The sequence below is a fragment of the Homarus americanus genome, unplaced genomic scaffold, assembly GCF_018991925.1.
Source record: "Homarus americanus isolate GMGI-L3 unplaced genomic scaffold, GMGI_Hamer_2.0 scaffold23578, whole genome shotgun sequence".
NCBI classification, from domain to species: domain Eukaryota; kingdom Metazoa; phylum Arthropoda; class Malacostraca; order Decapoda; family Nephropidae; genus Homarus; species Homarus americanus.
In genome coordinates this window covers 1656424-1680494 of record NW_024733231.1, presented here as the reverse complement: position 1 = coordinate 1680494, position 24071 = coordinate 1656424, and the positions used below count along the sequence as shown (strand labels likewise).

At 38.4% G+C, this 24071-nt stretch overlaps 1 protein-coding gene across 3 annotated transcripts in view; it reads left to right on the top strand.

Annotated features, from left to right (window-relative positions):
- The first annotated feature begins 283 nt into the window (after positions 1-283).
- The window catches only part of LOC121869531, a 67866-nt gene continuing 44078 nt past the window's right edge, over positions 284-24071 (top strand). For all 3 annotated transcript variants that reach the window (XM_042370899.1, XM_042370900.1, XM_042370898.1), the window contains exons 1-4: positions 284-303; positions 10182-10307; positions 16449-16790; positions 19991-20148. In XM_042370899.1, coding sequence (XP_042226833.1) covers positions 285-303; positions 10182-10307; positions 16449-16790; positions 19991-20148 — 645 coding nt within the window. In that variant the 5' untranslated portion in view covers position 284. The remainder of the gene's footprint in view (positions 304-10181; positions 10308-16448; positions 16791-19990; positions 20149-24071) is intronic.

Genomic DNA, 24071 nt, shown 5'->3' with positions numbered 1-24071 from the left:
AAAACTTATCTAATAATTTCATAATATTTTACCTACCAAAAACAGTAATTTTCTTAAACATTAACTTAGACATCACTGAACCTTGAGATGAAATAACAAAGAATACATAGGGGAATATAATTAAAAACCCACTATCCGTCATAAAGAAAGAATATATTAATAAAATACTCAAAATTGAATGGGACAGGTGAGGTCAGGTCAGGTCAAAGTAGGTGTTTTAAAACTGGCGCCAGTAGTAGTTCACCTGGTCCCTACAGATGGCCCTGGCTGTTAACTACTTGAAAATGGCGTCCATAAGCAGTGGTATGTAGCATCATTCTCTCTTTATTGTGTATTTTGGGATTATTACAGATAGATGATATATAACCTTACTAGTGGAGGTTTTAATATTGAATTTAATCTTTTATTCTGATGTTTTAGAGTTGATTTACGTGTTTGTGAAGATATAAACCTCATTGTTAGGGTTGTGTGTTCATATCTCTCAGTCCTTGAAGGCTGTAGGGGAGTCCTCAGGTATATTTAACCCATTATGAAGGATTACTGACAGGAAATCATTGTTACTGTGATGTATTAGTAGTTATATACATTAACTAGTTGCTTACTTTACATGGGGACAGGAGGTAATGCCATGTTAATACACTACGGTAATGCTTTGGTTAACATGTTATAAACTAAGGGTTAAGGAAGTGTCTAAGGTGATTTCTTTTACTTCAGATGAGAGAAAATTAAAATAGGAATAGTATCTGTTTATTTATCATAATGAGAACTAAATTTCCTGGTGTCTTCCCCTGTGAACCTTATAACACCAGGCTTAAGGGAGATGGCTCTATAAATTTAACTTAACATGATAGTTTTAAGTCAGTTAAGTCAGTCTAATGTTCAGTCTAATGTTCAGTCTAATGATAGGTAGTAAGATGGCCTTTCTAACCTAACCTAACCATACCATTAACAACACAGTCTTTCAATATTGCTGCCAGACCTATATCCAGTGTGAATTTTTGGCATATACCTGCTGAACCTGTATCCTTTATGTAATATAGTTTTAATCATTAAACTTAATTCGCTTTTCATGGGCTAGATTAGTATTGATTTGAAAGAGTATGTCCAATTACTTGTGAATTTAGGAAACACAGTGATAAGAAAATTATGATTGTTGAGTTTCTATCTTTGTATGAGCATAGAATGGAATTTAAAAGTGTAAACTCAAAATTATTATTCAGGTATAGTATAGGAAGCTACCTGAAAATATAGATGGTAATTGTTAAGAACAGTGTCGCTAAACTATACGGTTTGGGAATTTAGTTGATGTGAGTGTTGTTACTAGAAAGTATTTGTAGTTAAAGGATTGGCAGTGGACATTTTGCCATGACCGGTTAAGTTTTTACCAACGCTATTTTACCGTGAGTGCGCTCCGATTGGCTAATCGTCTATTACTGACGGACAAAGCGAGAATGATGTGTGACCGTGATTTGTGGCATTTGGCATTTATTTCGCCGTGAGTTGATTGTTGTATAGCTATAAAGGTGACAGTCCAACTCGGCTCTTCATATACTAACTCGGCCCATCTCGGATAACCAACTCGGACCGCTTCGGTTAACGAACTCTGACTAAAAAGTAAAAGCTTTCACATTTATTTTTGTATGAATGATAAAGAACAAAAGTACAATGATAAAAGCAGCAGGGAGTGTAAGGGAGGGGGATTAATTTTGTTAATATTTATTTTTTCATTCTTATCTTATTAATATATTAATGTAGATAAGTGGAAGAAGTTACAACCATCGCATTGGAGTCCTTCCTGTCGGGGACGCACTATTGCCTTGCATACCAAGCATTGGTCAGCCATGGTCAAGACTCAGATGTGAATGGCCCTGTAATCTAACACCAACACAGAGGGCGACCTCACTTTACCTGGAGAACTGACAATTACACCCTCACAAAATAAGGCGGCTGAGGATGACCTGATCATGAGATTTGAGGTTGATGAGTTTCACAACAATTTAAATAATGAGTTACTTAATGCACAAAGGCAGAACATACCATACAGAAAACTCAGATAAAATAACAATGACCCCAAATAGATAAATAATTATTTTAAGAATATTATTGGCCAAAGGAAGGCTATAGGTAGGAGAATAAATTGTGAAGTTTACCGCCAAGATTATTATAAGGTATTGGCCAGTAGGATTAAGACCTAGATAAGAAAAGCAAAGAGGAATAATGAACTGAAGGAAGCAAGGGAGGCGAGGTTATACCTCAAAGGATTCTTCTAAATGTATCAAACTAAAACATGAGACAAGATTGGACCAATACCGGCGAGCTAACTGATAATGACGGAGAAATGAGCAATAATCTGAACATGTTTTTTTCAACAGCTTTCACCACCGAAAACTTAATCATGATACCGGAGACACCGACTGTATACAGATATAGTGAAGAAAATATATTAAGTGAGATAGTAGTGACTAGTAACGATGTCAGTAAGCAAATAGACAAACTAAAGCCTAATAAGTCACCAGGTCCCGATGAGATATTTGCCAGAGTATTAAAGGAATGTAAGGAAGAGCTTAGTATGCCCTTAGCAAATATTTATAACGTGTCCTTAAAAACTGGTGTAGTTCCAGAATCCTGGAGGATAGTGAATTTGATAGCGATTTTCAAGAAGGGAGATAGAGTCACTATCTTCTAACTACTGTCCAATCAGTTTAACATCAATTGTAGGCAAATTGCTGGAAGCAACAATTTCAAACCCTATTCTAAATCACCCGGAGAAGCACAAGTTACGAATGTGAATCATGGTTCATTGATCAAGTTCTACTAACATAAACGCATAAAATTCGTCCTTCACACCGATGAACGCTCGGTATTCACTCATTCACATGACACATATCTCCTGAACCTCTAGTGGGTGGGCCTAGTTGGATGTGCACCACTATATACATCCCTAACCAGAAACAGTTGTTCAATTTTGTTAATTTTTTCTACAGATGTTATCATTATATAAAAGGCGACATTTACTAGAATTTAATAGAACCTGACCTAACCAATGAAAGAAACCTACCTAATCTTACCTAACCTCCTAGCGGGGGAAGGATCCCCTCTTATATTAAATAGAAAGTGGCAAGTCAGCTGCTGCTCCCACACCTTTGGAGTTTCAGTAAATTGACAGAAATGATCACTGAAATATGTAGTTTATTCCTACTAAAATCAGGTATAGTTTCTTTATGATTCTTGTCAATTAGATAAGGTTCAGAGGCTGTGGCCTACTTGTTGCTTCATAAGTAGATTAGATATGGCTGTGTCTTTTGAGCTGTCACCAGTAGAAGAGCCTGGGGTTAATATTCATCCATTGGCTGTCTGCAGGTTTTCACTTTTCGGTAATGTAGAAGAAACAGTATTGTGTAAATCAGTATTAACCCCTACGCCCAGGGCTAGGGTGCCACTGGCCGTACCCCCTCGCGGGTAAATGGAGAAAAATCAACTTTTCCAAAAATAATTTTTAACCTTTTTAAACGAGAAAACAATAAAAAAGAAGCAATAAAAACTATATATTGACCCTCTAGAAGCTTCCCTGGGGTTGCAATGGTGGGAAAATTGCAGTACGGTGCGAGGGAGATAGAGGGACAGCATTGTTTTGACGGCGAGCGCTCGTGGTCAGTGGTCACGTACGCATTTTGCAGTCATTTTCTGTTTGCCTTTGTGTCTGGGATGACCAGTAATGCATATATTTACTGATCATAATACTTATTTCCTATAAATAATTCATTTAGAATTTATTTTATTTGCATTTTTTCACTGTTCTTGTACTGTTCTAATTACAGTAATAAGACAATTTTTGCTTGTTTTATTTTTTATTTTTTTTAGATATACATGTACTGTACTGAACTGTAGTTACCGGTAGCCCTTTTTAAGTCCATTTTGGTATTTAGTATGACCGCACTGGTAGCCATAAAATGAGAAGGATGATAAGGATAAGGTTCATTGTGGCTCTTCAATTTTACTTCTTGTCATCAATTTGTTGGGATTTTCTTCAGCATCACATGTCAGTTTTAATGCACAGAATGCATAACCTAACCTTACCTAACTTAAACTATGGTATCTGGTACCTTAGATTTGTTATGGTAGATTATAAGTTTGGTTAGATTTGGGTGCTGTTTATTCCGTGACCAGATCTGCTCTTTGGGTATTAAAACTAACATTTGGGTAAGGATCTTGTAAAAAAACAAAATCAAGGAATAAGATTGCAGACTTTTCAGTGAAACTCCCCCAGTGGATAAATTACTGTCTGGTGTTGTTATCAGTTCGTGTATCTGGAAAAAAATAAAGTTTATAATTCTGTAGTGTGTTAAAGAAGAGTATATATACACTCTTAATTTCCACATAAGTAAAAGAATAGCAACACGTATGTTGATTTCATAGAACTATAGGTGTCTTTATTTGTGTTTCTTTCCTTGCATTACTATTCAGGGAGGTCCTCGAAATGGCTATCCATTTCTTGTTAAATTCGTTTTTAGCTTCCAATTTTGAAATTAAATTAGACGTCAATGTATGGTACTGTACCTACAGTAGCTAGTATAATATTTTCTTGATTTAATGAACTAATTCGAGCCAACCCTTTCCGTTAAATCAAAATTTCCAATAAATCGAATTTACGATATTTTTGCTCAATTTACCTTACTAGTTCACTAAATCGAGCGTGATTCCATTAAATTCCGTTGCTTGGGGCATGGGGTTTGTTTACATCCGCTCGGTCTGTCTCCTGCCATCACCGTGTGTGTTGTTCGCTGCTACCTCTCGGTCTACCTCTCGTCAGCTAATTACTGTGCTTAGACATCATGCTGAAAGTCTCTCAGAGGTCTCAGAAAGGAAGTGGTGTGGGGGAGAAAGTCAAAAGAGTGCAGCTGTCAATTGGAAAAAAGTTTGGAATACAGTAATAGAAAAAATTGAAAACAAACACTGAACCCTTTAGTTTATAATGTTTCTGTGTACAGTAAGTCCTCGCTTAATGTCGTGGTTACGTTCTTGAAAACACAACGTTAACGGAATAAATTTTCCCCATAAGAAATACATAAAATATGCGAGTTACATTCCTCAGCCTCCCTTTGCCCCATAAAATACATTACATATACTGTACATAAATTCAATGGAATTTTTTAGAAAATATGTATTATGCATCCAAAAAGATAAATGAACTAAATAATTTTGTATTGTACTCATTGATGGGCAGAAGTGGAGTGAGTGTGTGGTGGGTAGCGGAGAGGGGGAGGGTGGTGAGTCACTGAGACCCGGAGGGGGGCTCCTCTGACTGGGGTTCCCCTTCCGTTTTCGTAGCAGGCTAATGGTCATGGGTTGCTTCTTCATAACACTAGCATCACTAACACTTAATGGGTGCTTGGAAGCCATTTCAAATGGTTACAGTACAGCATTTATAGCAAAGACACTTAAGCATGCACGTACGCTGTGGAGGCTAAACAAAGACTGGGGACGCTCCGGGAGAGAGCGTAGTGCACCAAGATGAGAGAGGGTGATGGGCCATACAAAGTAGTCAGTGACGACGTTATAACGAATCGATCGGGACGCTGTCAGAATAATGGGTATCTGAAGAGTAGCGACGTTATAACAAAACAATGTTGTCTGGAGCAACGTTAAACGAGGACTTACTGTACATATCATGTGTCTGAGGTGTCTCCGTAGATGTGAGCGTATTAATGTAATTAATCTTGATTTAGCGAACTAGTTCACTAAATCGAGCGAAAAATAATAGGGAAAATTCCTTCCGTTAAATTGAGAGTTTGTTATATCAGATTCCGTTAAATTGAAAGTACTGTATACTGTATCATTGATTGGTCGTCATATACTCATCAGGACGAAGGTAAATGAGACAGATGCTGCCTTATTTGTATTACTTTATTTATAGAAGTAAATTTGAAGGGGAAAGGAAAAAAAAGGAGGGTTGTACAGTACAGTACCTTATGAAAGTGATGTAACTCCAGTGCAGTATGTACTATACAGTACAGTGCTGTATATAGAATGTCACCACTGAACATCATTTGTAGACAGTACAAGGATTCCTCGGGGAAACTGTGGGTCTGAATCCAATCAATAGGGTAATAGCTACAGTAATACTGTATCGTACTTGAGACCAGTAATAAATAATCTTTATCTCTTAGACTGTGTGCTGTAGGTGACTCGTGTGCCTCCAAGAGCATCCTGGATTCCACTATAGACTCAGCCATGTCAATATTGTTCACTTTGTATCTATATTTCCTTGCTAAAACGCTATGGTATTTCAATCAGTCATTGTGGTCTTTCATAGTAGGACCCTTTTGCTGGAGACGCTTGATACATAATGTTTATAAGTTTATACTGAACTGTATTTGGATTTTCAAAATAACTTGATAATTGTGCAGGAACTCTTAATCAAAACTAACTCAGTGATGTTGTTTTTAGGTTTTAGTGAAGGATTTGAGGTTATTTTTTTGTATGAATTTATGTTTTTGGGTCCCCGCATGCGAGCCGCTAATGAGTGATTTATGACCGCGACTCTTTTTGGTAGCCACATGGGCTTTGAAGAGGTGGCATGTTTTTTTTTACAGGCATTTAGCAATGGGCAACAGCTTTGTTTCTCTACACTGAGTACTGCACAGTACTTTCTTGGAGAATCTACAGTCCAACAAATTGTATTCGAAACTTGTGATGCACTCTGGAAGAATTTTAAGCTCCACTTCCATGCCTGGAAAAAATGAAGGCGACTGGATCAAGATTGTAAAGAATATTTATGCAGCTAACTCACTTTGCCAATTGCTTTGGTGCTCTTGATGGAAACATAATAGAATAAAAAATCCAGACAATAGTAGTTCTAATTTCTTTAAGTACAAACATTTCTTCTCGAAGAGGGTAGTCATGGGTTTAGTAGATACAGTAGTCACTAATGTTTCACTGCTGTGGATGTTGTGGCTGCCAGGAAATCAAGCTATTCAAATATGTTTAAATGTTATAATTTTGGTAAGAAATTGGACTGTGGTCAGCTATGGCTTCACATGCTGTACTGTACTGTACTTTGATCCACAGTTTTTCTTTCGTTATATTCTTTAATTTTGAATTGTAGAGACCTGGACATGTATCAACTTCATTTGTTAACTTTTCGTAGTACAGTACTGTAGTTCTTTACAAGACATTTATTGCTGCATGAGGAGACAGCACCAGTGAGTTGTTCTACACCAGGCCAAGACCTACTGTTTACTGGCATATATGTAGCTAGCCACAAAGTAGTGGCACGTGTACATGCTTTCATTAAAATACTTAGTTCTATTGCTGGCTTCTGGTGGCCAGCCACTGTGGTGGGCGGAGAAAATGGGTATGGTTACAATTTTTTTGTGGCTGCAACAAAATAGTGGCTTGTGCGTGGTCTTCCACAGATACATGCAGGTTTCATTTGTGGCCACACAAAGTCACTCGAAAATGGCTCATGTGCAGGTCCCTTAGACTAGGACTTAGCTTACCGTAGGTAGAATTTGGCCAATTAGGTTAAAACTTTCCTTAAAATCAATCAGAACTGGTGGTATAGTGCAGTTACTGCCATTGGGTTTAGCATTTTCACAAATGTTGTTAAACCAATTTACCTTCATCTTCCAAGACCTGATGAAGCTTGACAATACTGTACAGTACTGTATGCACAACTCTCACTTTTTCTGGCATTTTCTTAAAAGAGTTCACCAGGTGACACTGAAATTAACTGGTAAATTTTCTTTCAAAAATAAAAATTCATTAGTAATTTTGCTTCTTAGAAAGTGTTAACACTCTTAGAATTCAATAACATCACCCATTGTAGTACAGTTAACCCTCGAAGATCCGGACTAAAGGGGGGACCACCTGTTCGGAAAAGCCGATTGTCCGAATCTTCCGAGGAATTTACCAAATGTATGAAAACAATAAATAATTATATAAAAAGCACCAAAAGTACAGTACATATTATCCTGACCACTGGAGTTAATTATACTACAGACTTTTTCCTGTGATAAAGCCATAATTTTGAGCAACATATTACTGTACTCATTTGTACTCGATGTACTACACTAAAGGACTAAAATTTTTATATTTTTAGCCAAATTATTGTAATGTCTATACTCAAATTAATCGCTGTCTTGCAAGGATTCCAACAATGCAAGTTATATTCTGCTAATTTTAGTCTGTGACATTTTATAAGATACAAACTTTTAAGCCTAAAACTACCTTCACCCCTGGGAAGGGAGAGGTGAGGTTGACAGCCAGGCCGGGAGGGAGGAGGGAGGGAGGGTGAGGTGAGGTATTGACCAGCTGGCAGGGAGGTTACCCAGTGCGTAGTTATCAGTCATATAGAGGGAGTTTAAGCTTTTTTGCTTATGAAATGTCACTGAATTGACTTGGCAGGCAGAATATAACTTATGCTAGAATTCTTGTAAGGTAGTGATTAATTTGAATATAAACATGCTATAGTTTGCACCAGACATAAAATTTTGAGTAATTATTTACTATATTTGAGTACAGTACAGGTTTGCCCTTAGGACAATTATTTCTTTTACTTTTTTCACAATATGTATTTAGGATGGTGTGTGTATGTAAATGAGTAAAAATAAGTGAAGAAAGTTACATATATCTACCCAAAAATACGAGTTAAACAACTTGTACTTAAATGTGCTACACAAAAGGACTAAAATTTTATCTCTGTCTTGCAAGGGTTCCAGCAATGCATTTTATATTCTGCTAATTTTAGTCTGTGACATTTTATAAGATAAAATCTTTGAGCCTAAAACTCCCTTCACCCTGTTTTGGGAATGCTTCTTAGGGGGGCTTCTTAGCCCAAGGCCCTCAACTTTTTTTGTCCGAATCTTCTGAATTCTGGATTTACCTGGTCCGGATCTTCGAAGGTTTACCGTACTACAATTTCTAAGTGAATAAAAAACAATATTTGAATATTGGGTAGCTATGCAAACACCTGTTGTTTTGGAATGACGCAATGCTGGGTATATTAACACGTGCTATGGTATACAGTCGTATAAAATTCTGAAATTAAAACTTAAATGCATAAAATTCCAGAAAATTTATTAAAAATATAGCCTGAATAATCTGAAACATATTTGAGTTAGCAGGATGATCTGAATAATGTAGGAAGCACACCATTGTTGATGGTTATACAGGTATCCCCCTATTTACAATGGGGTCAGGTTCCTGAAGACCCATCGCAGGTCAAAATATCATAAAACGGGATCGTTATAACATGGGGTTAAATGGGATACGATCCCAGCCAGTCAGACACCCATATGTATCACCGAAAAAAACTACACTAATAATATGCCTTCAACACAACTAAATAACACTCTACATCATTAAGAACAAGTCGGGTCTTCATTACGTGTCCCCTTCGAGGCTTAGGGGACTCTTGAAAGTGGACTGGAGACGTCATTCTGTCCCCCACACAGCCTCTTGGTAGTTTGGAGAGGCTTCACAATGTTAAGCTTCACCTCCCGAGACACAGTTTTCCTGGATGCCTTTGCCTTCCCAGACATATTCAAAGTTACACTGCTCACTTCAGTCACAAAAACAGTGTGAACGATTATAACATTGCAGCTGACACTGCTTACATTACAGTCACAAAAGACAACAAAAATCACTTCACAGTCACCAAAACAAAGTACCGTACAGTGTGAATGTTGGTGACCAATAATTGTTGAGCTACACGATCATGGCCATGTGTGATCACCATGGAACAAAGCATGGTACTGTGTGCACTAGATGGCCACGTGGCAGCGCTCGGGTAGACCACATCTGATAAATGAATTGAGATACAGTAGGTCCGCATTGGCTGGACAATGACCATCGTTCGTGTGGACTATTTACATTGCAGATAGGGGGTTGGTCTTAACACATCGCAATCTATAAAGCGGAATATTGTAGATAGGAAGATCGTAAATTAGGGGATACCTGTACTGTACAACCAAAGTCAAATGCAGTACTGTATCTAAATCATAGCCAAGGGGGATAAAAAATTTTCACTTGGACTATTGTTGAACTTTGGAGTCAATGGCTTAAATTTCTTCCGACTACGGTTGACTAGCATCCGAAGGTTTAAGATTTTTTATTTTTTTTATTTATAGTAATCTTATCTATTTGACAATTATTATAGCACTGTACTTCTTCACTTTCAGGCATGTCTAATGGAACAAGTAAACCTGGCTATATAAACAGTTTTATGTCATTCCTTGAAAATCAGGAACCAGGTGCAAAACCTGCTAAGGTGAATGAGCCTCAACGAGACCTGAACACCTTATCAGGTATGTTGAGTGGTGTTGGTAAAATTATCTTCCCTCATGACATATAACTTTACTGGTCAAGATAAAACCTAAGTGTTAATATACTGTAACTGTTGGTCAGCATAAAATTAAACCTTGGTGAAATATGGCTTATGCTTGTTAAAACATTAACAGTTTATGATTTTGATGTGTGATTCAAAACTAGATTGGACAAACTATAATTAGAGTGAAGTTTGTTTTAGCCAATACTGCTCAGCAGGTATCTTTTTAATGCCCCAATTTCTGATAAGTATTCTCAAATACCTGTATTATGAGGTTGGTGTTCTCAGACCACATGGATTGGCATACCGGTATAGTATGTACAGTATGCGTAAGTAGTTTTTACCGGTGCTATTGTTATGGCCTCCTATTTCCATTAAAAAAGAATCAAAGTTGTGTTTCAGGAGTACAGTAGGGTCGGGATATATTGCGAGATAGGGTCCAACGATGTTCGCTATACTGTATACTAAATTGCGATATATAATTACATGTAATCAATGGGGAAAATAGGGTTAGGTTCTGAAGGCCAAAAAAAGTGACTAAACTTGACTTAACAAGTTTATTTTCTTACTAACTAAAGCACCAATGAACACTAGACTCGGGAACAACAGGCTATTTCAATACCAATGTCAATGAACACCAGACTCAGGAACACTAGACTCGGCAGCTGACGCGCCATCCTGAGAGCAACAGACGACACATTGTCACCCTCACTTAACAATCATAAACTAACAAACCAAAAATATTAGTTACAGTATTAAATCATTTCCATTAAGCTTTCCATTATCCTCACTTCACTTTTCACATCACTAGCAACCCATTTACACTCGCCTTAGAAGTCGTGATCTGCAGCAGAGTCGGCTGCTTTCTCGTCATTCACTCGGAAAGACTGAGCGGGTGAGCGTGAATGCATGAGTGAGCAACCAGGGTGGCGCCTCTGGTTAGCAAATAACGCATTTTGTTTGCCATGGCGGTACATTTGAAATATTTCCTGCCCGATTTCCCTCGTGAAATAAAAAAATTATCGCTATACAGTGGTCCCTCGGTTAATGAGCACAATTCGTTCCAGAAGGTTGCTGTTAACCAAAAAATTCGTTAACCGAAACTATTGTTTCAATGGGTTTTTGGGTAATTGGTTCCAGCTCACCGAAAATTACATACCGTAAACTAAAAATAAATGCAGTAAAGTACACTTAGTTTGAGGTGTGCATGTAGAAGGCTCCTGGTTTATGATGATAATGATGGGAATTAGAATGGGGGTGGAGGAGAAGGGAGAAGAGAAGGCATTGGGGTGGAAGAGAAGTCACCTCATGCTGCCATTTCACCCATAAAATTTTAATTCACTTGGTGTAATTCAAGATTATTTTCTTTAAATCAACACTGCACTGTGCAATATATTATCATTGTGTAAAATATATTTCAAAATGACCAATAATTTGACTGGAAACAGAAAAAAGCATTTATGTTGAAGAGTCTCAAACAAGATGTTCCTTCCTCTGAACTGGTAAACAAACTGATGCCAAGCTTGGTGTGTTGAGTGGCTGTTTGGCGAGCAAAAAACTAGTTTCCTGTACTTCAATTATGTTCAATAAATGACGAAAAATTTAATATAAAACTTTTAAAATTATTAAATAGTACAACCTTCTTGATATTTACTAAAATGGTAAGGAATTTAAGCCCAAAAACCGATTACTGTATTGGTGGACTAATACTACAGCTGGTGGGCAGCCAAATGCAGGCGAAAACATGTTGGGAAAATTTCATAAGGAATTCGTTAACCAAGGGTTTGCTCGTTGACCGAAGTGAAGAATCTTGTGGATGGTAATTCGTTAACCAAAATTTCGTATACGGTAAAGGAAAATTTTGATAATTTTGGTAGCTGTGATATAATAAAATCGTTAAATAAAGTTGTGATATATCCCGACCCTACTGTACTCAAATCTGTTTAGTTCAAACCTTGCCCTAGACAGGCATAAAAAGAGTGCATATAGATAAAGACTACAGTGAACCCTCACTTTATGTGGTCAATTGAACCCACGGCGGCCCGTGTAAAGCGAGAAACGCGTAAAGTGAACATAACATATGGGATTAATTGAAATAGAGACTGGGTGACCCCCAAAGTCCACTTTTTCAGACACAATACCTACGTTGTAGTAAAAATAACTTCTTAATTTTATGATGGTATGCACACACAATTAATAATTAAGAGAAATATCAATAATATTAGGTTTTTTAACACTTACATTAGTAGAAAAGATGGCTGGGCACATGGGGATGGGGGTTGGTTCCGAGGCAGAGGGCAGATTATTGGCCCTCACCTGTATCACTTGTATCAATTGGATCACTATCCATCACAGAGGCTTGCAGGGCCTCTTTGTCAATCCCCACAAAGTCCGTATAAGTCCATATCCTCCCTATCATTATCACTATCACTGACTTGGGCCGGCTGTGGTGGGTGGCGGGTGAAGAACTCGGTAATGTTTTGATGACTGGGCGACCTTGTGCGCACCCTGCCCGCGCTGCTCTCCGCGTAAAAGAGTACATGCACCACGTAAAGTGAGCATTCCGTGTTCGACAGGGTACTGCGTAAACGTGGAAACGCGTAAAGTGAAACCGCTTTACCGCATAAAACGGGATTTTACTGTAGAGGAAAAATGAAACAAAGTTGTGAATGTTAATTCTTTCATGTTTCCCTTTAAAATTCTTTACCCAGGGACTTAATTCTTAAGTCCAGGTGTTTTGTTGGGCTTTACCCTGTTTATAAGTCGGAGACTGAACTATTTCTAGCATGTTAAGTATGTTCCATGGCCTGTTGGATTTAGGGAAGAATTATAGTAAAATCCCAATTGTCCAGAGTCTGGCCAACCAGCAGATACAACCAACTGGCAACCAAAACGATAATAATGATAATAAAAATTCCTCCAAGATTATCTAGAATCATAAGTTTGAATACCATGTGGAGCGGGTATGAATTACCGTATTTATTGAACAGTTTTTAACACTTATTCTACTTTATATAAATGATGTGGTTCAGAGTTCAACTATGTAGTGAGCACAAGACTAGCCTAATTTAAAAAAATGTCAAATTGCAGACATCTAAAATGAAGAAAAAAATTGCTAAGATAAACAATAAAATTGATACTGTATATAGCATGTCATAAAATACTTTACATGTAGCACGTATTTTATGTACAAAAAATAGCTCCTTCCACACTGAAACTATTCTCTGGATGTCGCGACCCAGCTCAGCCAGGCAGTCAACCAGTAGACTCACAGATGTGTGGTTGCTGCCATGCTGCACTGTGTGTGTGTCATGGCGTCACATTGGGGGAGGGATTGCAGCAGCGCAGTTACAGCCACCACCTTCACACACGTTCGCTTCCCACGCATGCACGTCCTGGCTCTTCATTGTTTTTATTTTATAATTTTATTTTATATTTTCTTTATTTTCAAGCCACCATTTATATTACAGTGGAGTAAGTGTTAAAAAAAAGACAATTTTTCTGCAAATCTGCATTTTCATGTGTGATTAAATTTCAAATCAATTTAAAAAAATCTCGAATGAGCCATGGAAAAACGAAAAACACGGTACAGGCAATTAGGAACGGAACGCTCTTGAAAATGTATGGATTTACGGAAAATTTGACTTCCGAGACAAAAGTTTGCGAGGTCAGCCTGTAGTACTGCATTTTAGGATTTATTGGGGGATCCTAAGAGTGAGGTTCAACTAACTAGAAAATCTCCTTACCCAGCACCTCTCGATTTGTGTTAGTCAGAATATTATCTCTCCTGTAGTAAAGATAGTTGACTCTTTCTTATTCAATAGATGTGAATGAGAAAGAAGAGGTGGGTGACAGTTTTATATCAGTATCTGAGTTTTGTTGAGTTCTAGGTCGGATCACTTGAAGCATATACTATTCTGTACATACAGTAATACCCCGCTTAACGCGGTTTCGCTTAGCGCGATTTCCGCCATATACGCGGTGCCTCGCCAGAACCGAACGAACTTTCACTTAACACGGTTCATCTACTCAAATACGCGGTGAAGTATAACATTTTTTTTTTTTTTTGCTCATAAAATTCATACAAATTACCCGGCCAGAATATAATTTACATTGCTGGAATTCTTACAATATGATGATCATTTTGAATATAAACATCATAGATTTTGCATTAGACATACAAATTTTAGATATAATATTTACTCTGAGTAAATATGTTATTTTTTGTGCAAAATATATGACATTTGTATTCAAAATATTCCTGGTCTTACAAGGAATCCAGCAATGTCAATTATATTATCCTAACTTTAGTTTGAGGTATTATTTATTAAAATTTAGTGGTTTTCCCCCAAAAATTTCTCAGAGAGGGAAGAACCAGCGAGTGTACAGTAGTGTGAGAAGAGGGGGAGGGAGTCGAGTCCATTATTTGAATGGTCATTAACTTGGCAACTGTATTTCTCTATTTCTCTTAAGTATTAATTGTGTGTATGTACCATCACAAAATTAAGATGTTATTTTTACTAGAACATAGGTATTGTGTCGGAAAAAGTAGAGTTTGGGGGTCGGGCCAGTCTCTATTGGAATTAATCCCATATGTTCTGTTGTTCACTTAACGCGTTTTTCACCAGTACCCTGTGGGTTCAATTGACCGCGTTAAGTGGGGTACTACTGTACTGTATTTACAGCTACAGTACTGGTAAGTATGATGTTGATACTTATATTATGAACTCTGCTAAGATCCCATTGGATTTTGTGCATTTGACAGTGAAGCATCTTTTATATTTTTGTTTAGTTTGGCTGGAATTTATTTTGGTCTTTGATGATGAAAGGGATACTTTTAAATATGACTCATCTAGGGGTGCCTTGTCTTTGGTAGCATTCAGTGGTAGGTGCTTCCTATTTAGCAAGACGGTGTATTTTTCAGTGTAACTTCCGTTGGCCGGAACAGTTGGTGCAGAGCACTTCCGGGAATGAGAGATTTCCGGGTAACAGGACGACTTTCTCAAAGTTGGAAAAAATCCCTTATCCCCCAAATTTTCTGGGTAATGGAAAAATGTTATGGAAGTTCCAGAAATTGCCCATTACATCATCTCTCGAACCTGGAAAAATGTCCCCCATCCCTGGAATTTTCTGGGTACTGAAAAAAAATTTCTCGGAATTTCCGGAAAATGCGCCTGATTTTCATCTCTCAAACCTGGAAAAAACTCCCCCATTCTTGGAATTTTTCAGGTATCGGGAAATTTGCTCTGAATTTTCCGGAAAATCGTTCCCAAAGCCAGAAAATTCCGGCTTTAGGAACGATTTTCCGAGAAAATTTCAATTCCTGCTATTGGAGAGTTCTGGGTTTGAGGGATTCCGGCTAACAGAGATATTACTGTATTTTGCTTCTTTCCTTTTTCTGGTTTATTCTTAGATCATAAATCTCCATGAATCTAGGTTATGAATCAAGGATTGATTCTGGAATTCCCATTTTGTAACTGGATTAGGACAGGAAAACGGTACAGGTTGGACCCTGCTAATCTGGGACCCGATAGTCCGGCAGCTTCGATGATTTAGGACGGTGTCATAGTTCACTTCTAGTGACTGTTGTCACTATTTCACCCTTAAATACTTATAATGTGCCTCTTTAAGAGACCAGAAAGCAATGGAAGTGGTTGTAATGCAGCGAAACGTAAGCTTGTGACATTAACTATTTTAGAAAACATGTCTATACTGAAAAAATTAGACAGTAAGAGTACATTTTATGCATTATTTTGCCTTTTTTAACCTCAGCTTCGATGGTTCAGAATTTTCGCTATCCCAGAACCGGCCTGGTCCCAAGCTTCCCCAATTAGCGGGGTGTAACCTGTAATGTACGGTACTTGGGTTCTTTTGTGTAGTTAAGCAGAGCTGAGATTATGTGCTGGAAATCCAGTATGGCTGATAACATATAAGGAATTGGCTGTGCACAAACTGTTATAATACCAAGGCTCATCAAATTCATAGTTGGGGACTTGGTATATTGAAAGGAAGTTCTTGGCTTTATGTATGAGGTGGCTCATTATATTTGCATTACTTAAAAGTAACTTTTACATTGTTATAAGTATTTGTTGTGAATTGTAAATTTCTCTTTTTATCCTAGATCCAGATGACCCTGAGCCTGTACCTGACGACCCCCAAAGTGATTCAGAACAGGCAGTAGTTAAGGAAGAAACCATTGATGTTAAATCTGAATTATTTGCAACTTCTATAGAATTTGAGCCCCCAGAGGAAGATGTAACCCCTACAGATCATACTCCAGCTGTTCCTACCTCTACTACAGGTCAACCTCCTACAGAATATCTCTCTCTTACTGATGGGGAGAACACCAATAGCTCAGAAGCTACAAATAACGGTGAAGTTGGGGAAAAACCTAGAGGTGGCCGCCGCAATGTAGCACGTAGGGGTAGACAGCACAAGGCTGGAGTAACCCCAAGCACTGGTGGTAGGTGTCATATTTGTTGTAAAATTTTGATATCAACTAGAAAACTGTATAATACACGTAGTTCATGATATTTCATGGATTAGATAATGAGTAGAATATTAGTGCCAGTACTGTATACAATAGCTACATGGATATTGAGAATGTTCTTTAAATGCTGTACTCATGCAATTGGAAGATGTAAGCTGATTCTCCTGCTGTTGTGAATTATTCAATTTCCTATGATGAAAGTTATGCCTACTTCTGCAAGTAAGCCAGGTTAGTCTGTACAATTACAGTTTGGTCAAGCTTAACCAAAATTTGGTGACAAATGCGAGTGGCTCTGGGATATTTTGTGGAAGTTATATATTAAATGAACATTTGATGTTTACTGTACTGTAGTGAGTTATGAGTTTAGCTTGTGGAGCAAAATTCCAAGGTGGACAGAGTGGATTTTGGATGCTTTGAATAATGTGTTAATACTGAATTGGTTTAGGGGAGGGAGGTGGTCACAATGCTTCATATATTGTTTGGTTAGAGTCTGGATTGGGTAGGGGGCTAGTTGTCAAACAGCCGTTTTTTTATTCGTTCAGGAGGTAGTTCCTGAGCGTGTTCACCTAGCTCCTGATTGACTAAGAAAACGGTGCTATGTGCTTGAGGACAGTGGTGTTGGTGGGATGTTGAGTGTGGGAGGAGTGTTGTGATTTCTTGTATCTATAGTGAGGTCAAGTTAATTTGAAATTACTAGGATGTGTGGTGGGATTTATCAAGGCAATGGATGGTGTGCTTTTGATGTCAGGGAGTTCTTTTATTTTATTTATTATTATTATTTTTTTATGGAATAGCCCACTAGGACATAGGTCAATGATCCACATCTGGGCCTGGGGGCAAAAAAATAATAATAATACAGTGGTCCCTCGATGAACGAACGGTTCAATTAACGAAATTTCGGTTAATGAATTAGCTCCCATAAGGATTTTCATTTCCATTAAAGAACAAAACTTTGATTAACGAAAGCCTTAGGAGAAACACGCTTTGTTGTGCGCATCAGCTGATCGGCTAGTCCGCCAATACAGTAATCGGTTCTTTGTTTACATTCGTTTCCAGTGGAATAAATATCAAGAAAGTTGTGCTCTTGAATATTTTTGCAGTTTTTATATAGTATTAAAATTATTGGTCATTCTAAAATTTAGCCATCCAGGCTCTGTCTACATGAAGTTTTTCAACTAATATTTTTGGCTCGATATATGTAACTTTATTAATTTATTTTTACTCATTTACATGCACACACTGTCCTCACGGTAAAGCTGTACCGTACATATACTCAAAATAATGTACTAAATGATTACTAAGATATTTGTCTAGTGCAAACTATAGCATGTTTATATTCAATTTGATCACTATCTTATAAGAATTCCAGCAATGTAAATTATATTCTCCCGGTCACTTCTGTGACAATATACTGTATAAGCAAAAAAACAAAAACTCAATCTGAAGGACATAAATAAACAAATAAATACTTCACTAGACCTTCCATTCAGAGATGCTGCACAGATCCATATTGATAGAAGTAATGAGATCAGTTCTAGAAACAAATCTAGTTTGAGAGTTAGGAGGAAGGGTAAAATGTGAAGAATAGTGAAGAGTAGAATCATCAGCGTAAGAATGGATAGAATTAGTTGTAGTGTGAAGTAAATCATTGATAAAAAGAAGGAAGAGAGTAGATGAAAGAACAGAACCCTCTGGGACACCACTATTGGTAGAGAAAGAGCGAGAGATCGATCCCTCAACAACTGCCATGGATCGGTTCTCAAGGAAGCTAGAGATGAGAAAACAAAGTGGGGGAGAGAAACCAAAAGAGGGAAGTTTAGATAGCATAACTTGTGCCATACCCCGTCAAATGCTTTGGAGATGTCGAGGACCACGACGAAAGTTTCCCCATAATCCCTAAGAGAGGATGACCAAAGATGGGTGCAATAGGAGAAAATTGTCTTGCATATAATCAGAAACAAATGTATTAAAAATGTTGAGTCTACCCTCAAGTCCACTCTGCGCTTTGTTGTTAATAAAGCACGGAGTGGACTTAGGGGTAAACTCAACATTTTTAATACATTTGTTTCTGATTATTTGTGAGAGGATTTTCCCATTATTATTTATTTGTATGTGTTTTGTGTGTGTGTGTCTACATACATACACATACTGTATACAATAGAGGTAAAAGAAATAATGTCCTTAAGGCAAACACATAAAGGGAATATATATTTCTTCGTACACAGGTAAAAAAACACCTGTGAATTTGAAGGGCTTGCTGTACTGTACTTAGATCTAAATGGGGATCTCTCAAACTTTATGTATCCCAGATTACCAAAGTGGGTAAACTTGTACAGCTCAGAAGCACCGAGAGCATGATCTCATGGTTTCTCAGCATTATTAACCATCCAGAGAGGAAAGTCCTTGAAGGCAACTCAAAAGGGTGCCATTATCAATCTCTCTTTATCTTGCAGGTATTAGATATACTTATTGTAAATCACCTTTGTTTGTAGTTTTAATCTTACCATAATATTTTGGGACTGAACCCCTTCTATATTATTACAATTTCACAGTTAGTCATTTTAAAACTCCTTCACCTCTTTACCTTTTACTGTTTCTGGCATTGCTCACTTCATTCCTTCTGTGTGTTCTCTGCTCACCCCTCTGCTGTACTCTTACTTCAATTTCATGTTGCATGAAGCCAGGACGTAATGGTTCCTTTCCTTCATTTTAGTTTTAATCAATCCTATATCACTTTATTAACATCCATGCAGATTCAAACACTTTCTTCTTTTTGGTTATCAAAGACAAGAATCTAGGATTACCAGTTTCAGTTCCCAAAGTAGTGAGAGGGAACTGTCAGTCCCTGGACAGGTAACATGCATCTATGTTACTTGATGTGTGGGTTTAATACAAGAAGATCTCAAATTAATTTGTTAATCAGTGTTGTCCTATTAATTTTGGGAATTATGGCCACTAACGAGTAGTTATGCCTTGCTGTTGGGGATCCAGGCTATCAACTTAATAATATTATTATTATTAATTTCTTCACTATTGGTAACCTTTTCCAGACATGTTTCCACTTGGCCCCACTTGACAAAGCTTGGTGTTGATCATACCATATAATGAACCATATTCCTCACAAGACAAATGCTATAAATGTAAGTAAAAAAAAATTTATTCTTGTTTTGTAGGAATAACCCCACAGCGAGACATTCCACGAAGAGCTGCGCGTTCTGTTCAGCGCTATGGTCTTATAGACGCTGAATCAGATGGTCTTGCAGACTCGGATCCTGATTTCCAGTTGAGTGACTCGGATGATGATCCAGACTTTGATCCTGTCAATAGAAAGGTATTGTGTATGTGAATTATTGTATTTCTTGATGCAGACACCTTGTTTAACTATAGAAAAATGGTTTATGCAAAGTTTTCTGAAGATTATGTTGCTTAAATGTAAGCAGGTTTTCTGTTGCAGTCTTAATTTTTCACACCTTGACACTGAAATCAACTATCCCCATTTTATTTGTCACAGCCCTTAGCATCTGAAGCACTTGATACCAGTAAACATTTTTATGCTGCAGATTTGCTCTGGACTTGTCTGTTCCCTATTTTAGTGGTACGGTACATGTGATTTTGTTAGCCGGAACAATTGGTGCAGAGCACTTCCGGGGATGAGAGATTTTTGGGTGTCTAAGCTAGACATCTTGCACAGATAGACACTAGCCCCGAACATTTCTGGGTGCTGGGGATGTTTTTCTTGAGTCTAAACTACTGGAGTCCATAAATGCAGTTTTAATTAAGTTAGAAACTTCATTTTTTTACTAAAATAATCCAGAATAGTTTATCTAAACATTTGGTTAAGTAAATATATTTAAAATGAAAAATCTATAGGATATGGGCATGAATGAAAATGTGTGTTACAGCAAAGACTTGTTTTCCACTCACATGGAGCTGTGGGGGATTAGTGGGTCTCGTGTAACTGACCTGACATGATGCAATGTCAGGTGGAGGTAGGATGGCGGATTAGTGGTCTCATACTACTGTCCTGACGGAATGTCAGGTCACCCTTTCTTGGGTGGGGGATTAGTGGGTCTCATGACCTGAAGATGCCTTGAATAAACAAAACCTAAAGTATTATTAGGGAGATTTTGATAAGTACAAGTTTAAATGAGCAAGTTATATCCCTTCAACATTGCATTGCATTACATTACATTACATAACATTTTAAAATATGGAGTGAGAAAGCAGAAAGGTGTGGGTAATTAGAGAGATGGAGTGGAAATGAGTGTTGCCAGCGCTCAAAAGCTGATATTTAACTCACTTCCATGCAGTCACACACGCAGATGTGTCATACAATAAGATCCTCACTCCTCATGCTTGCTAGTGGTCTTAATTCCCTTGTTGGGGGTGTGTAGAGTGATGTTGAAATGTGTGTGTGTGTGTGGGTGGTTGTTGGAGTATGTTCACGTGGCACCACTGACACGATCTTTGCTGCCTGTCAGATACAGGAAAAGTGCAGAGAACAGCGTCGTGACCTGTACATGGCTTTCATTGACCTAACCAAGGCATTCGACTCAGTCAACAGGTAAACCCTCAGCCATTTTGGTTCCCCACAAATTTCATCGCCAGTGTGAGGCAACTCCATGATGGAATGATTGGCAGTGTCCTGCACAATGGCACCCAGTTTGAGTTCTTCCCCATCCAAATGAGGGTTAATCAAGGGTGCGTAATGGCACCAACTCTCTTTTCCATTTTTTTGGCTGCCTTCCTTACTCGCACCAGCGCAAATTTAGCTGGCATGGTAGACATCCGGTACAAGGTGAGGGGTCTTTTCAAAATATGACAACTCCAGGCAAGAACAAAGGTTTTGGCAGCTGCCATTATTGAACTAAAGTATGCAGACTACCTCACTCTTGTCGCTCACACTGAACGTGACCTACAGGAGATCCCGATCACCTATGCAGATGCGTATGCGCACTTCGGCCTTGAGGTGAATGTACGTAAAACTCAGATTCTCTTTCAGCCTTCCCCTGGTTCAGCCACACCCCCACCATCCATCCAGCTTAACGGTACTACCCTCTCTAATGTTACCCACATTTGGTATATCGGCTCCCACCTGTCCACCACCTCAGACATCGATGAAAAGATTCAGCATCGGATCAGATGTGCATTGTGCATCTCAAGCCTTTGGCAGACACTGAAACCGTGTTTTCTGCTGTAGGGAACTGAAATTACCTACTAAGTTACACATATATCGAGTAGTGGTCCTCCCCACCCTGCTATATGGCAGCGAGACATGGGTCACATATAGGAGGCACATCAAGGCACTTGAAAACTTTCACCAACGTGGTCTATGTTCCATCCCCCGAGTTCGCTGGGAAGACAAGAGAACAAATGCCAGTATTCTTGCTGACACCAACTGTAGAAGCACCGAGGCTACCATTATTAACAAACAACTACGCTGGACTGGCCATGTTATCCGCATGGACGACCGTAGACTGCCAAAGCAGCTACTTTACTGTCACCTAACGAATAGTAAACTTAATGCTGGCGGGCAACTGAAGAGGTATAAGGATAGTCTTAAGACAAACCTGAAAAAGTGCCAAATTGACCCCCTCACCTGGGAGACGATTACTCCACATCGTAATGCTTGGAGGAACACCATGGAAGAAGGTGTCAATACTTTCGAGTTAGCCCGACTGCATGACGAGGCAGACAAGCGCCAACACTGGAAAGATGCTGCCGCCGCCTCTCCCGCACTAGATGTATCCCCCACATGTGCAACTTCTGTGATCGATCCTGCCAGTCCAATATCGGCCTCTTTAGTCACCTCAGAACTCACTAACCTAGGTGACATCCTTAATAATTCATATCGTTATATCATTAGCTGGATGATCGTCATACTCGTTTCCGAGTGACAGCAAAGTAGTAGTAGTAGTAGTAATGTTGGGGTGTGTGGGGGCGGTGATGGTGTGGGCGATGTAGGGTGAGGGTGGTGTTGGAGGGTGTGTGTGGGTGGTTGTTGGAGGGTGTGTGTGTGATGTAGGGGTGTGATGTGTGGGTAGTGTTGGTGTGTGTGGCAAAGTGTGGGTATTGCGAGCTGAGTGTTGGCGGAAGTGAACCTTTTTGGTGGTGAGGGTCTCTTGGTCAGTTCTCCCCCCCCCCCTCTTCCTCACTCAGATTTATAATATTGTTTAGTATAATAGTGTGTAATAATAAGGAAACACCACTACACTCCTCCCCCCATTTTATTATCCCTGACGATTGCAGTTAGGTAAATCCTGAGGAGTGCGTATAACTTTAATGTCCTCGTCATAATCAATCATGTACTGTTCAAAGTCTTTCTCTGCCCTCTCTAAAAATCGCCACAGATATTCTTCATCATTGATTATTGATGCCGGCAACAGTTCAGGTTTATTATAAGACTTGATTTTCACTAGCATTCGTTGGGTCAGGCTCACTTTCATCACTATCAAGGTCAGTGCATGTCTTGTCACTGTCCACTTCTACCTCCTCACAGTCTGTGTGTTCTTGTTGTGATACATTAGTGTCACTGTTTGTGTTACCATTAGACTCACTTTCATCATTTTCATCTTCACTTATCATCATCATTATTGCCGTCAGTGCATGTCAGGTTACCCTGTACCGGATCACAGTCTGCAAAAAGGTCTTGTGATGCATAGCAGTCACTTTTTGTATTATGAGTATACTCAGTTTCATCTATTTCAAGCTCACTTTCACCGTCATTGTCATCGTCAATGCTTGCCAAATTGTCTTTTAACTCGTCATAGTCGGCAAAAATTATTTTTCGATGCTTTGTAGCACGCTAAAAAGTTATTCTGTGCGTTCAAAGTGTTTTTGTCATTATGATAATCACTTTCATCATGCTGTGAGTCACTTTCATTGTCGACAGGTAAGTCATCATTCTCTAAAAAGATCTTCAGATGGTTCATAAAGTGATGCATTGTTTTTTCTGCAATCACAGTGTTATTGTCAGTAAGAGACTCCCTTTCATCCTGTTGTGGCTCATTGTCATCATCGCTATGTTTCATCACTGTCACATTGAGTTTGTACAAGCGGATGTTTCACAAACTTATGTTTTTTAAAGGGAATGTATGAAGCAGCATGTGCGTCACTTTCCTCTACGTACTCGCGTTTAAGGACAATACTGCTTGTATGAGGATGACTGCCAGACATTGCAATGGAAGGTACAGTAATGTTAAAGAAAGTTATCTTTTGCAACCACACTCAAGGCATCACGACACCCACAACCAT